Source organism: Anser cygnoides, chromosome 3 (genome assembly GCF_040182565.1).
Source record: "Anser cygnoides isolate HZ-2024a breed goose chromosome 3, Taihu_goose_T2T_genome, whole genome shotgun sequence".
In the NCBI taxonomy this organism is placed as follows: Eukaryota; Metazoa; Chordata; class Aves; order Anseriformes; family Anatidae; genus Anser; species Anser cygnoides.
The window spans coordinates 7,131,442-7,146,095 of record NC_089875.1 but is presented as its reverse complement, the minus strand read 5'-3'; the positions used below and the strand labels follow the sequence as shown (position 1 = coordinate 7,146,095).

At 38.9% G+C, this 14,654-nt stretch overlaps 1 protein-coding gene across 4 annotated transcripts in view; it reads right to left on the bottom strand.

Moving 5' to 3' along the window:
* Positions 1 to 14,654, bottom strand: part of PUS10 (pseudouridine synthase 10) — a 33,234-nt gene that overhangs the window by 10,092 nt on the left and 8,488 nt on the right. For 3 of the 4 annotated variants that reach the window (XM_048060723.2, XM_066995374.1, XM_013182135.3), the window contains 6 exons: positions 10,803 to 10,837; positions 8,312 to 8,423; positions 6,618 to 6,679; positions 4,017 to 4,062; positions 1,718 to 1,782; positions 714 to 799 (listed from right to left, as the gene is read on the bottom strand). In XM_048060723.2, coding sequence (XP_047916680.2) covers positions 714 to 799; positions 1,718 to 1,782; positions 4,017 to 4,062; positions 6,618 to 6,679; positions 8,312 to 8,423; positions 10,803 to 10,837 — 406 coding nt within the window. Of the gene's footprint in view, positions 1 to 713; positions 800 to 1,717; positions 1,783 to 4,016; positions 4,063 to 6,617; positions 6,680 to 8,311; positions 8,424 to 10,802; positions 10,838 to 12,326; positions 12,423 to 12,513; positions 12,993 to 14,654 lie in introns of those variants that run through there. The other variant, XM_048060724.2, reaches the window with a different exon arrangement.

Below are 14,654 nucleotides of genomic sequence, written 5' to 3'. Positions count from 1 at the left end.
GAATATTCAATTTCACATTTTTTTCTTTTCATTTGAAGTTTTCCTTTATTCAGGATTTTTACCATCCTTTTAAACATAGCATATAGGCTTAAAATTGTATTTTTTAATAATCTGTGTATAATTAAATAAGTGGTTGTTTATACACAGGGCTGGGGAAGGTTAGATACACTTGTAGGCAACGACAGAAAAGTCTGCAGAATCATCTCAACACAGGGACATCAAATGTTGTTCCACTACCTGTCTTACCCAATTATTCCAGATGTTACCTTGGGTTGGAGGGGGCTAAGATTTCCAAAATTTCACTTTTATTGATTTCATGAAGATCGACAGTTTTGGCTGAAGTAATACGCAGATAAATCCAGATGGTGGACACTGCTAAATCCAACTCAAAATCCCAGCAAAGGAACAGCACAGCACTGCTGACAGCTTATCTAGTGGGGAAGTGCCTTTCCCAAACCACGCACTCATTGTGAGGGGCCATACTGCAACTGCAGCATTTGCAGGGATAAGGGTTATCCCAAGGAGACAGGAAGCAAGACCAATATAATTTCTTCCCCTTTCCAAGTCCACCCTTAGATAGAACTAGATTTAATTCTTTGCTCCTTATAAGTAATTACAGGAATCAACAGATAGCAAGAGTCTCCTGGCTTTTATGGCAGCATTATGAAGTTACGCTTAAGACAACAGAGCAGCACATAAATGGATCACTTTACCAGCCACAAAAACTGCACCATTATTGCACTGAATTTCCAGTGCAACGCAGAGGTTCTTTGGTGAACACGGGGGACACGGAAAATGCCTGTAAAAGAAAGATTGAGAAAGACTAGTAATACCAGAACATAACAGAGCATCACCCTAGTAATAATGGCACGGAAGACAATGGCTTCAGGTACTAGAAACACAGCTACAGTATAAACTCAGTATTCATATTAATAGCTGGAACAGCAAGAAATGAATAAAGAAAAGAGCTGTCAAGATTTAGTGCATTTAAACATAGTGAACTACAGAGAAAATGTTAACTGATGTCTTCCCACTGCTTGTGTTTTTGCTGCTTGCTTGTTTCTCTATTTTAACCATATTACAGTGTTTGGTGTTTTCTTAAAACTCAACCCACCCTTAACATTTTGGAAATACGGGAAAAATGTCATTGTAGTAAAGAGAAGTTTGCCTTACAGACTCTCAGGTTCAAAATACAGGTGGAAATTCCATGATTTCTAAATCTCTCCTGTGGTTTTGAGGATGCACATAAAGATTCGTTTGAATGTGTGTGATTGGCAATACTGCAATGAACTGTTTTCACTTCCAACCATTCTAAACCCCATGCCAGCCCAGAGACTTGCAGTGACGCGCTGCCAGCAGCACCGAGCAGAACTGCAAGTCCCTGACCTACAGCTTCTCTTCTGTGGTACTCCTGGGATACTAAAACAATGAAGCAATATTACTAATGGGAAGACCATCGATGGCATCATGTCCAGTTTTCCATCTCCTGTGGCTTAATTCAAGCATTTTAACATTGCTTTAACTAAAAAATCTGGAATTATATTTTATTATCAGAAGCCCAGAAAATGCAACACATTTAAAATAAAAAACTAGTGGAATTTAAACAATTAGTTCTTTTATAGTCATCTTACTACCACTTATCCACCTAATATTTTCCTCCCCATCCTAATTCTATACAAAAGAACAATACTAAGAACTAGTTTCAGTATATACTTACTTGAGAAAATCCTCTTCTTTTATCTTCTCTAAGGCTTTCATTACTGCCATTCTAGTGAAAACAGACTGCACAGTGAAATAAAAAATGAGTCAAGAAGAGAAGTTAAGAAAGGATATGCCTAAAAAAGAAATAAACCCTAAAACATACACACGAGACACTTCTCACAATACAGTTTTTTCACTCATGTTTTATGTTTTCTTACACCTACAAAGAACTTTGTATCAGCGAGAGCTCACTGTGACCTTAAACCTTAACAGGGCAACAAAGAGCAACATGTAATTTTGCCTAAATATATCCAAGTAGCTTTACTCACAACATGACAACAATGTAATTAGTGCAGCTTACAGATCAGAACATAATGATTATTGTTATACACTTAAATGCTCATGGTTTTGTAGAGCTGGGTCTTGAAATCCTCCAGGCATAGAGCCTGCAAACCCTCTCTGGGGATAGCCTGCTCCACTGTCTGACTGTCCTCATGGTGAAGTTTTTTTCTTGCATCTACTTTGAACCTCTCATTTCAACTTATGGCCACTGTTTCTCAATCTTCTACCATGCACTGTGCTGCTGCCCAACCTGGCAGTCCCCAGCCCGTGTTGCTGACAGAGTTTAATCCTTCCCAGGTGTCAGACTGTGTGTTTGATGCTGCCAAATTTCATATGGCTTGCATCAGCCCGTTCCTTCAGCCTGCCTAGGTTACTCTGAGTGGCAGCTCTGCCCTCAGGTGTATCTAACAGTCCTTCCAATTTGTTGTCATCAGCAAACTTGATGAGAATAGACTCTACAGTCTCCTCCAGGTTTTTTATAAAGATGCTCAAAAGGAGGGATCCCAGGACAGACTCCTGTGGTACTCCACTGTCACAGGCATCCAGATAGAGTATGACACCCAGTAACCACTACCCTTTAAGCCCAATCACGTGGATTATTACCCATCTAGCTGTCCACCCATCCAGACCGTAAGTCTAAACACTTCATGATGAGCACTGGTACATGGAAAGGAACTGAAAAGTCATGTTTTCGTTCAGCTTCGGGACTTGGAAAAACAGTGAAAAATACTGAATTGCTGTTTGGGGTGATTCAAGTCCTTGCTCTGATGATCCAGGACATCCTGGATGCCTTCAAGAAAGTTGCTGCTTCTCTACCTAAGTATAAACTAGAGGTAAGGTACAGATAGAAGTACCTTCCTTCCTCATAGGACAGATGAGCTGGAAAACCTTTAAAGTAACAGTATGTTTAAATAAGTATCTACGGTAGATGACAATTTTTTACTCAGAATCCAGCTTTTATACCACTTCCGATTAACACAGCCCTTGATGCTAGCTTCAAGCACAGCTTCTTTGTAAGGATGAGCCTCTGACAGCTCTTCAGAGGCTGTATTTCTTCCTTTAGATTCCCCTACATCTTGTTGCCCGTGTGGTTTCAACAGCTAGGCCCTGCTGGTTTAGCTCCTTATGGGGGGTTTCCATCTTTTAAAGGAAAGTAATGCAGCAAGCAGTGAGTTATGACAATACAATACTTCTAAAAAAAGACTTGTGTGTATTTGTCAGGTGGAGTACAGCAGGCAGAATTCCAGGGTCAGACTGCTTCCACCAAAAGTCGGCAGACTGTTCTCCAGAAAGAAAAAAAGGCCTCTCATAGGCTGCTGACAGAAGTTACCTGTTCTCCCTCGCATCACACCCACTGTCCTACTCCTATCAGCTTATCTCCAACTGCTTTTTATTCTTACACCCCCTCTTTTCTCTCAATGATTGTGTGCACTCAGGGTATGCAACGCGTGGCAAGGTCCCTTTTCTTTCTTCCCCTGCTCCAGAAGTAGACAGGATAAAACCACCCTGGATGTACTGTGTCTTTCATTCAGATCAGAGGACGTGAAAACTCTGGTGTGATCATTCTCTTTCAGCTGCGGAGTCTCCTCTTCACAGTGTGACTTATCTGAACTGTTTTACCTACAGAGAGCTCGAGGATCGTATTTTATGCTACTTTTAATGCATGAGAATCAAATTCTTACATCTGAAGGGATGTATTTACAGAGAACAGTCCTAAAGTATTCCTTTGGACAATCTGGAAAATTAATGAGCTAAAGAAAAGCAACAAGGTCGTAGTTCTCCTAAGGAAAGAAATGTTAAGCGAATAAAAGGAGATGACTTTATTTTCAGACAACTGAAAATTCCGGGACATTTCTGATGAAGGAAAAACAGACATTAAACACAGACTGAATACCCAGGTAAGTTCTTCATTGTAGCTACAGCTGTGAAATTTTGAATGTCAGAAAGGAAATACAACAATGATGAGATCCTACCTGTTTGTTTTTTGCTGGCTTGAAACAATCCGGACAGGCTGTGGCTCTGAATAGAGAGATGAAAATTAGCTGCTACTCTTACAGAAAAAGCAAAAAACAAACAAAACAAAAAATCAGGGACAGACAAGCATAGCATGTAAATGGTCTTTGTATCCCAATATGCCCAGCATCTCACTTCCACAGCTTAGCACAGACCAGATTTTTAAATCAATTTTATCCTAAACCGCAAATGGTGGAAAGTGTGCATTGCCTGATCTAGAGATAAATCACAAAGCTGTGTAAGCCTGTATTGCTCTGACCAACACAAATGTTCCTCAGTTTTGAGATGGGATGGAAAAGCACGTAAGAAGTTTATCTTTCAGTCCTTTTCAATCCTTCTCAATAAATGTTATGATCAATGTTTAAGTTCTCCTCAAGGTATGCTGACATCTTGAAATCTGTATTTCCTGCTCTTAGACAATGTACGCTGCAAATTAAACATATCCAAACCAGAAACACAAATTGCTGCTTCTGGATAGGAAAATTCAACTTACTACAGAAAAAAGTAACCCCAGGTGTTTGATATCATTTGTGTTTTGCCCCTTCAAAAGGAAACTATTGGTTGCTTCACAAAAGTGAAAGCCAAGTCAGTGAAACATTTTTTCTGAGTACTGTAAAGGAAATTATTGTTCCTATTAGTGGATTTCTGTGTATGCAGTAAGAGATGATTTCTAGCCTACAACACAGTTTATCAATTCTTGGTGGTGCTTTTCAACACTTTTATAACTACTGTAGACTATAAAGAAGTAGGTCTGACCTCTTGCAGTTTCTATACAAGAAGCTTTCCCGGTCAGTTTTGACACAAAGCATCACAAATCCCCTCTTCCAGAATTTAAATATAAATCTCCAAATATAAACTAACAAGAGCCAATTTGACCTTCCACATCAAACCAAGGGTCGTTTTGGCACACATACCTACACATGATTTTGTAAAAACAGCTTGAGAGAGGAGAAATTGCAGATGTCATACTTGGAAATCCTATCCAAAAGCATACTTGGAGCTGGGAGGACTTCTCCAGGTTGAGTCAAGGTCTTAACTTTGCTTCCATACGACTGTCATTACTGAAGCTCTGACAATTACCAATTTTCCCTATTTATTCTGAAACTAAAACATTGCCCCAGACATGTCCAGAGCCAACCTTCCACATATGGAGAATGTCCTGACACCTGAGAAACTACCACAAAATTAAGTTAGGGAATGTGTTATTTCAGAAGATTACCCAAAATCTCAATTGCTGTTTAAGTATGCCACAAAGAGAAAGCAAATAAAGGGATGTCATGACACATGGAATAGACCTGAGTAGCTGGAATGTGGAACAAATTCTTTACAATTTTCCCTTCTACAGCTATTCCTCTTGGAGCACCAACACTGGCATCACAACATGCTTGGCATCAATATTTTTGAAAGGTCACAAAAAAGTACTGGGAAGATGAGCTGAAAATAAGAGCTGCCAGGTTTCAGAGGAAGGGAGAGCACTACAGGACATGAGAACTGATCAAGTAAAATTAAGTAAATAAGAACACAGGTATGCTGGAAACTTTTGTGTTTTTATAGGAATGTGGGTAAAATTGCAGTTTGGCTCCAATACTTTTTCATTTGCCCAGTCTTTAAGATGCTGGAAAGGAAAGAAATTCAGCAAATGCTGATAATACTTTGTTCCTAATACTAGGTCTGCCACTGAGCATGCAGTTGTTGAAAACTAAGAAGGTGGCAGGCTGGGCACTCACAAATTGCCAGAAGAGGTACAACGAGGGAAATCAATAAGGGCTGCAAAGGAGATATCTTGTCTCCAGGGATGAAGTCACTACATGACGCAGAAGTCAGAAATTCTATGAGGAGCCTCTGCCTCTGTTAGGATTTAACTTGTCGTAGGAGCACAAGTGATGATACCGAGTGAAACTCAACTTTTCCAGGAAGCATCAGCAAACAGGAAGAGCGAACCTAATTATCCAGAATATACTACTGCCAGATTTTGAGAAATCAGATTCAATGGTAGCTAAATTCACAGAAATATTTTGCTTCTTTGTGTTAAAGAAGGATTTATACAGCAAATGCTCTGTTGGGCCAGGACAAAGATAGTGTGTGGTGGCCAGGGAACTTCTGTTTCTTTTAATCAAGCAGCTAATTTGGATGAACCCACTTCTAAACCTTCCCTCCCATCCATGAGCAGGATGAGAACAGGAAAACCTAGACATGACCTCAGAAGATTCCCCCACCCTCAACTATGTGTTTTGAGTTTATTTTTTTGAAATGATACAGCCATGTTGAGGAGGGTAATGAGTTTGAAAAGGGCTGAAATTCTACAACTTTTTCCAAATGTTCTCCTTCCAGTCCAAATCAAAATTCTGGATGATTTTGTTTATTGGCTTTAAAGCACAGAATTAACCAGACAGAGGTGGCATAACTTTAAGCTTTGCAGCTCTATCTGAATATGAGGGAGTTTAAACTCAGGGCCCATTCGAGTTTATAAACACTGCATATTCTCATCTGTAGCAAATCCAAACCAACAAAGTTGCACAATATTTAGATAAAGATCTTTTGTTATTTATATCAAAACTTACAGGAAACGGCACTCCTCATCTGTTTCTGGGTGAGCAAAGACCACGCTAACTTCAAACAAACTCTAAATTAAAAAAAAAAAAAAGGTGGGGGTGGTAATACTTTGTTAAACAAACCAGGAGGATATTCTCAAGCATACTTATTGTAATACTAGGAAAATAGTAAAGAGGTACGCAAAAGAGAACTTATTCTACAACACAATCTAAAGAAAGACATTAAAACTTGTGCCATAATGGCATTTGCATTTCTGAAGTACCCAAAGATGATCTCAGAGCACTTCAATAACATGAGTGACCTACACATCATAGATACTGGCCCCATTTTGCACAGGGGGAATTGAGTCAGAGACAGTATATGCTCAAAGCCTATTACGGTCACTAAACTTAACACACCTTCTGGGAGAGCAGTGCATAGCGTGGAATAAAGATAAAAACCCTGTAGTAGTCACCACTGAAGAATTTTGTCAGGGGCTTCGTTTGCAATGACTGGATGGCCTTGGGGCAAAGAAAGGCAACATGTCCTAGTGGATTGACAGCTAGACTAGAAACTCTAGTGTAATCTCAATTCTACCCCCAATTCCCTCTTTGGCCTTGGGCAAACAACACTCATTACTTCTGTTATTCAGATACCAGTATACCTCAAGAGGGCTATTGAAAAGATTGGCTAATATTCAAGTGGCTTGTAGATAAAGAGTACTACACAAGTAACTTTTATGGTACAATGGTGTCTGAAGTGGCTCAGTGCCTAAGTGTTGTAAAGCTTTTGCTAACTCAGTATGTAAGAAGTTTGTTTCTTCTTGGATTATCTTCAGGGTGACTGAGTGATTCTCTCTTCACTAAGACAAAAGGGATGCTTTCAATTAGCACTCCTGGGAAAAGACAATCTGTAATTACTACGGAAGTTGACAAATCAACTTAACGACTGAGACTAGTCCCGGGGTCAGTCCTACGGCTGATGACAAGTAAAAACTACAGACTGCTTTGTCTTCAGCAGGATTTTTAGCCATGTTTGCAGAGATTTTACAGTCAAGATGATGGTGTTTCTGAATTTGCCTGACAACTTCTGAATGTCACATACAGTCAACGTTTTTCAGAAACATTTGCGGGATGTTAGTCAGAACCTGAAAGTTGAAAATACAGTTTGAGACAACATTCCTGTTGCCTGTTTACTAGTACTGCAGGTTCCAACATGTCTATCTCTAGCAGTCATTAAAGTCAACAAGGACCAGTCTTCCCTCCTTTAGTATGTTTCAGAAATATATTCCAAACACAGTATATAACATGCAAGTAACCTGAAAAATTTATCTCACAAAACAGTAAAAGTGTTGGCAGTAATAGGAGAGCAAAGAAGGAATATATAAGCATTGCTTAGTCTCCAAAAAACAAAGATCCTGGAAAAGTCTCATTTGTAAAAGGAGGGTGGCAGCCCAAGAGCAAGAGATTTAGCAGAAGACTGCAGTGGTCCCAGCATACTCAATGATCTCTGTGTATAAAAATGGAAGTTGAACCCCTTGGCATTGAGACTTGGGGATCTCATGTTAAAAGAACTCCCCTGCTCTCCTTCCCCCTACAGTGAATATAAAAGCAGTGCAACTTGTTTATCTGTTAATGATAAAAATTGTATACATATATATATTTCTACCTATCTATACACGTATACACACATAAAAGAAAGTGCTTTTTTATTTATACAATACCTTTCCATCAGCGGGAACACCCAACTCCTCCGACAACTGGGGATGAATAATCCACTTGTAAGCTTCTTTCAGTTGAACGATGTCATCCTTTGCCAAGGAAAGGCCCAGTTTTCTGAATCACATACATAAAGAGATAATAACTTGCACAGGAGTCTGTCAAAGATAGATACATGACATATGATATTTCTAGACAGAATTAAGTAGCTCATCCGAGGTAAACAAGCAGTGTACAAATGAAATGGACTAACACACTAAGCGTACAGATCACAGCATGAAAGAATGAAAGGCTGTTCCAAGACCTCCTGTAACAGCAGTGAAGCTTTGTACTGAATTAATAAAAAAGGCATTGAGGAAACATTAAGGCCAGACAGGGATTCCAGGTAAGATGCTTCACAGTAAGCACATAAACACACACATGCGGATGCAACACATCATGGTAAATCATACCATGCCATTTAAAGCAAACCCTAATCCACGAAAAAAAAAAAAAAAGAAAAAAAAAGGTTGGTTTCTTTTTTTCCAACCAGATCAGTGAGATGATCAGCTCTCCAGGTGGTCACATAAGCACTTATGTTAACAGAAGAAAGACAGAAGGTACATGCAGATGGAGCCGGGATACTTCTGATAGTAAATCAACATCTAGTTCAGCTTAAGTAAACCGAGTATCCGGATCCTGCAGGGCAGCACCTGTGCTATTTGCTAAGGAGCCTCTTATCCAGGTTCTAGTCAAGGTAATGTCTTGCTTTGCCCTGTTTCTATTTGCCAGTGTTTCTTTCATTAAAAATTTAAAAATAGATTATGTTTCTTCCTGTGTGAGAGAACATGCACTGAGGAAACTCATGGCAGAGTTTCATGGTAGATCAAAAGTTGCAAAAGCCTTTCTAGAGTCTACACAAAGAAAAGCTTAGGAAGAGATACACCAAAAAAAAATCCTTTGTTGTAAACAAATGAACAAAAAACCACCTTCTGTAAGACTTATTTTTTGTTGTTAAAAGGACGAATCAGTCCTTCATTAAAGGAGGGCATGAACTCCAGTGGACACAAATTCCTAAGGGGAAAATTCCAGGTGAAAACCTCAGCTGAACTCGCTGGGATCTGACTCTATAGGTACAAGACCAGGCCTTGACTCCCCCATCTTCACCCATGCAGAGAGAAGTTAAAAGAAGCAGACGCCTGTAAGAACGCCAGCATATGATCTCAACCCCTTTGCTTACGAACTTACAAAGCAAAGCACATGTCCTCCTAAACAAATGGCACCAATGGCTACTCAGGCAAGATGTGCCCTATACAAGCTAATCTTCTCTCAAGCAATTTAATGAAACAATGACTTTTAAATTACTCTCAAAGTAAGAAGTGACTCATCAACTTTTACTCTGGCTTTCTATAAATATCTTAAAACAGTACTTCCACTCAGGATCGCTTCCACCAAAGAATAAACCAGTATCTTCAACTAACTTTGAGACAAGTGGATTTATTTTCTCTTGTCAACAGAGCCAGCCTATCCACTCAAAATGGCTCTTCATGTTCTCATTTGGCCAGGAACGGGAGTGTCCCGCAGTAGAAAAAAAATCACTCATTTATTTCAAAACACTGAGGGTAAAAAGCAGAGTCAAAGCTAAATTGCTCTCACCACAATAACATCTTTCTGCTACCACTCAACTGACTTTTCACCATTACCTGACTAAAAATGTTCAGCCACTATTAATGTAAGCTAAATCTGATACGGTGGCAAAACCAAGAGGTCCATATTCCATTATGTCATCAGTGTACAACACGATTCTGGCTCACAGGTGGCATCATGGGATCTCCCAGGACCATTAAGTTAACTGGAAGTTGTACAATTATATAGACAGCCTGCACTCCAAGCTGAAATGCCATGTCCCAGCAATAAGCACACCACACAAGGCAAATGAGATAAGAAACCTCAATTAAGGTTAAACCAGGATACAAAACAAACCCCAGGTGCCATCTTATCCTTTGTAAGCATTGTGTAAACTGAACAATAGGATCATAACAAGACATCATCTTCTTGTCTTCACAATGTTTTATATAGACAAATGGTGAAGAGGACTTGTCAGACAGACGACAAGATGCAGCAAGACAACAAGCTGCAGATGATTTTAAAAAAATAAAAAATAAAATAAAATGACAGCATATCCTAATTCTGAATTTCCTTCTGATTAGCTTTAAACATACCAAGTAAGTTAAAATCTGAGCCGAGAATATAGGAAGTGCTTCTACATGTTCCACAATGTTAGCAGAAGCACCTTTATATGAAAGTAACTGTCTTGATCTTGAAAATACAATATTAATTAATTAATTGCTCAAAAATTTTTATTAACATACATATCTCAGCAGGTCCATTGCATTAAGTGGTTTCTCATTTCTGCTATGCTGGAAAAAAGTTATAGTAAGAGTATCTCTCCTTTCTCTAAATCTGGGGGACTCACTAGTAGATGTGATGTGAGAGTTGCCAAAAGAAATTACTCACCCCATTTCCTGTTTTACCAGCAGCCAAGCAGCACGCTATATGTCACCAGCCATGCCCAGGAAGAAGAGAGAGAAAAAAAAATGCAGCTGAAATTAAGGTTCAAAATCCCAACTGTTTGAGACTGCTAGCATAACTAAAAAAAAAAAAAAAAAAGTTTAAAAAACTCAGAACAATAAGGAAGTATTAGAATTTTAATTTATTTTTTATTTAGGAGTTGAAGGTCAGAGTTGGTTTTTGTTCTTCCCTCCACAGAGTGTCCAAAAGACCCCTGCTCTGCATGTGTGAGCTGTTCCTTACTCTATTATTCATTCTTCCATCACTAGACTCATAGAAACACAGGTAGGCTTTTGGGGGACGGACAACTGAATCAATTTTCCATCACATCAATCGGAAGCTTGACGTATCTTTAACATATCTAAAAAAAGAGTTGATTATATGGCAGAAAGAGTGTCTTCATGGGAGACACCCTCCCCACTTCTAGCAGTTCCTAGGACAATCTGACAGACAGAGAACTCTGGACATCAAAAAGCTGATAGTCAAAGGAAAAGACTTGAAGTGATTTTTTTTTGGCCTGTTATGCTAAGCTAAATTTTCTTGTTTCTCAAATATTTTGATATTTCCCTCTTCCACTTGCAGATTTTTAAAATGCTGGTTAAAACAATCCTTCCAAAGCTAGTGTGTCATATTATTCTTTTCTATAACCCTTTGAAAAAGCTCTCGCTTTTACGCACTCCTCCCTCTACATCTCCGTTTATCACATATGAATTTTCACCCTACATTTTGAAGGAACAAGTGTATATGGCATATGATGTCAAATGCAGATGCCACCACCACACACTCCTTTTTTTTTTTTTTTTTCCCCAGAACAACTCTTGCATTTGAGAAATAATTGAAGATACAGAGGCGAAGCTTAAAGTTGTTCTGATATTCTGATCACAGCATTTACATGCACTGGAGGTTTAAATCCTGAACACATGAAAAGCTAAGGACCAGTTTTGTCCTACACGGGCAAACAATTAGGTTTCTCTTGCTGATAACACTAGCTCCACACTAAGAAAAAAACACCCACTTTTAAAATGTTCCTAGTGATACAAAATATACTTGTACATCTGGCTAAACTTAAAACGAGTTAATATTCCTGAGTACTAATGAGCATTCAGTCTGCTGCTGGAGAGACCTGGGAAGTGACACAAAAGATAGCGGGAAATCCCAGCTCCCTGAAACAAACTGCATACGTTTCTAAGACATCAGTTTGCAAACGGACAACCAAGTCACCTCAAATCCCATCTAGCTTTAAAAACAGAAGAGGCTGCATTAAAAGGAGTTTGAAACTTGTTATTAACACTATAACTAGGAAAAGACTCTGACAGCCTAAGTCAAGTGCAACTACCAGTTATCTGCCATACAGAGAAATGAAAAAAAGCATCTGAATGGATGCTATTTGAAAACTGATTTGGCATATTATTAAAAAACATCTAATACAGTTAGCATCCATTATAAAAAACACGAAAACAAATGACATACTTGTTCTTATGGCAATCACAAAGCCTTTCCCTGAGGACTGCTCCTCATTTAAAGCTCAGCACTCAGTCAAGCAGTCACAGGCTGAATATGGAAAAGCTAAAGAACAGACGAAACGCTATTAGAAACCTGAAGAAGCTGTTGGTACAAATGCTGGAATTCACTAACAATTATTTATTACACAGCATACCTAGGAAAGGCTAGCAGATCTGATCTGAGAATCTTGAGCAGATTCCACCTTGAATTCTCCTTTTCTTTTTTTCCTCTTTTCCTCCCAGCTGCCCTTCTGTTGCTTTGTGCAAATCCTCCGTGAATGCCACCTTCTGCAGCTCCTGGTGCATTACTTTGAAGGGAGGTTCCAAGAAGCAATATTTATCTTACATGAGAGACCAGAGGATAACTCGGGGACCTCAAGAGGTCTCTATCCAACCTTGTGCTTAAAACAGAATCCGCTATGTAATCAGACCAGGTTGCTCTGGGCTTTATCCAATTAGGTCTTGAAAACCTCCAGTAATGGAGACTGCCCCACTTCTCTGGACAACCCGCTCCAATGCTGGATTGTCCTCAATCCATGCATGGTAAATGCTTTCACTCCCCTCCTCTAGCAACCTTATTTATGGAAAAAAAACATAACGTAGCAGGCTCCTTTAATGTGGCACTGCCCAGGAACATCACTTAGGTGTCACACCGGCAACTGGAACTCAGCAGTACAAGAATTAACAGTGGCTGAAACAAAGGTCAAAAGCAGAATTAAAATTACCTGTGGTAAGAAAGGACAGTAGAAAGATACAAAAGTAAGCACAAGGAAGCATCAGCCAACAAATCAGTGCAACACTACCAGACTGGAGCAAAATTAAAAGGTCCAAGAAATTGAAGACTTCCGAAGAACAGTGTTTATGCCAAAAGCTTCCAAAAGTGTATCTTTCCCCAACTTTGCTCTGGGGAGCTAGACATTTTAGAGGGGCATCTCTTTGCAGTCTCACTCACTTCTCTTTGGACTCACATATTGATCCTACACAGTGATCTGTTACTTCACTTTAGTAATTGTTTAGTGATTTAGGCTTTAAATTTTGTCTCTGCATGTGCTAAGAGTGACTGTCACTCTCTGCCTTGCAATGAAAACATACTAACTGAATTACTAAACCGAAATGCATTTAACCAAAATTTTAACTTTGACCTCAAATGGCCTTTGTATTAGGTCTTTATTTACTTTTGCCAGAAGTGATACTGGACACGCGTACTCAAAAAACCTGTACAAAATTTCCATTTCAACAGAATGCCTATCATTGCAAGGGCCATTAATAAGAAAAAAAATCAATTGAAAACTTTCCACAATGAAGCAACAACATTCTCTGTTCTTCCTCTGCTAACAACCACTGTGTCACATTAAGACCGGTGTTACACTACTTAACTAATTGAACCAGTGCTGTTTACACACAGTCTGAACGCCTAAGTGTTCTCACTATCCTCACAGAAGCTGAATTTCAAAGCCAAGCTGTTTGTCTTGAAACAACTACAATGGAAAAATAAAATGAGTAGTTTTCAATCTGTGGACTGCAGATTGCTAGTAAAGATTCAGAGCAAGGTGACTCCACAACCATATACACACATGCAATGTCCAAAAATAAGAGTCCCTCTCTCCAAAATAGTGAAGATCACTGATCTACATTCTTCAGCACCTTAAATCCCTTCCCTGTCTTTTATGCTTTGTATATGATATATACGGTGCTTTAAGAATAAAAACATCCTCCCCCTCTACCCCAAACTCCGTCAAAATAATTACTCTCTGTTGTCAAGGAAATAATGAAGAGGTTTGAAAACATGTATCAAACTTTTAGGAGCAGAGCCAGGATCACATCATCTTTTGGTTGAAATCAGAAGGAACCACATCATATATCACTTTTACACACTGATAGAGGAACTCAATCAAAAAATGTCTATCATCTTTCCTTTGGTACATCTAAAAGAATGAGAAAAATCTTAAAAACAGTGCTAGAAATATTAAGGGGAAAGAGGGATGGTGGAGAGAGAATACGGACTTTGTTAGATACATGATCCACAAATCAGCACAGCACTGAACAAAATAAATATAGTTGTATCGATGGAATACTGTTTACTCAAATTCAGTGTGATTCATTATACTGCATATGTAGACAGTATGAGTAAGACTGCTTCACAAAATGCCATGAAGTATATTGTAATCTTGTTTGCATAATAACCCAGATAAAATCATAAATAAAAACAGTTTCCAATTGAATTTCCTTGAACATACATCTGAACTAGAAAATATGACAACCGCAGAACCAGGTCTAGAAATCCACCTTTGACAAA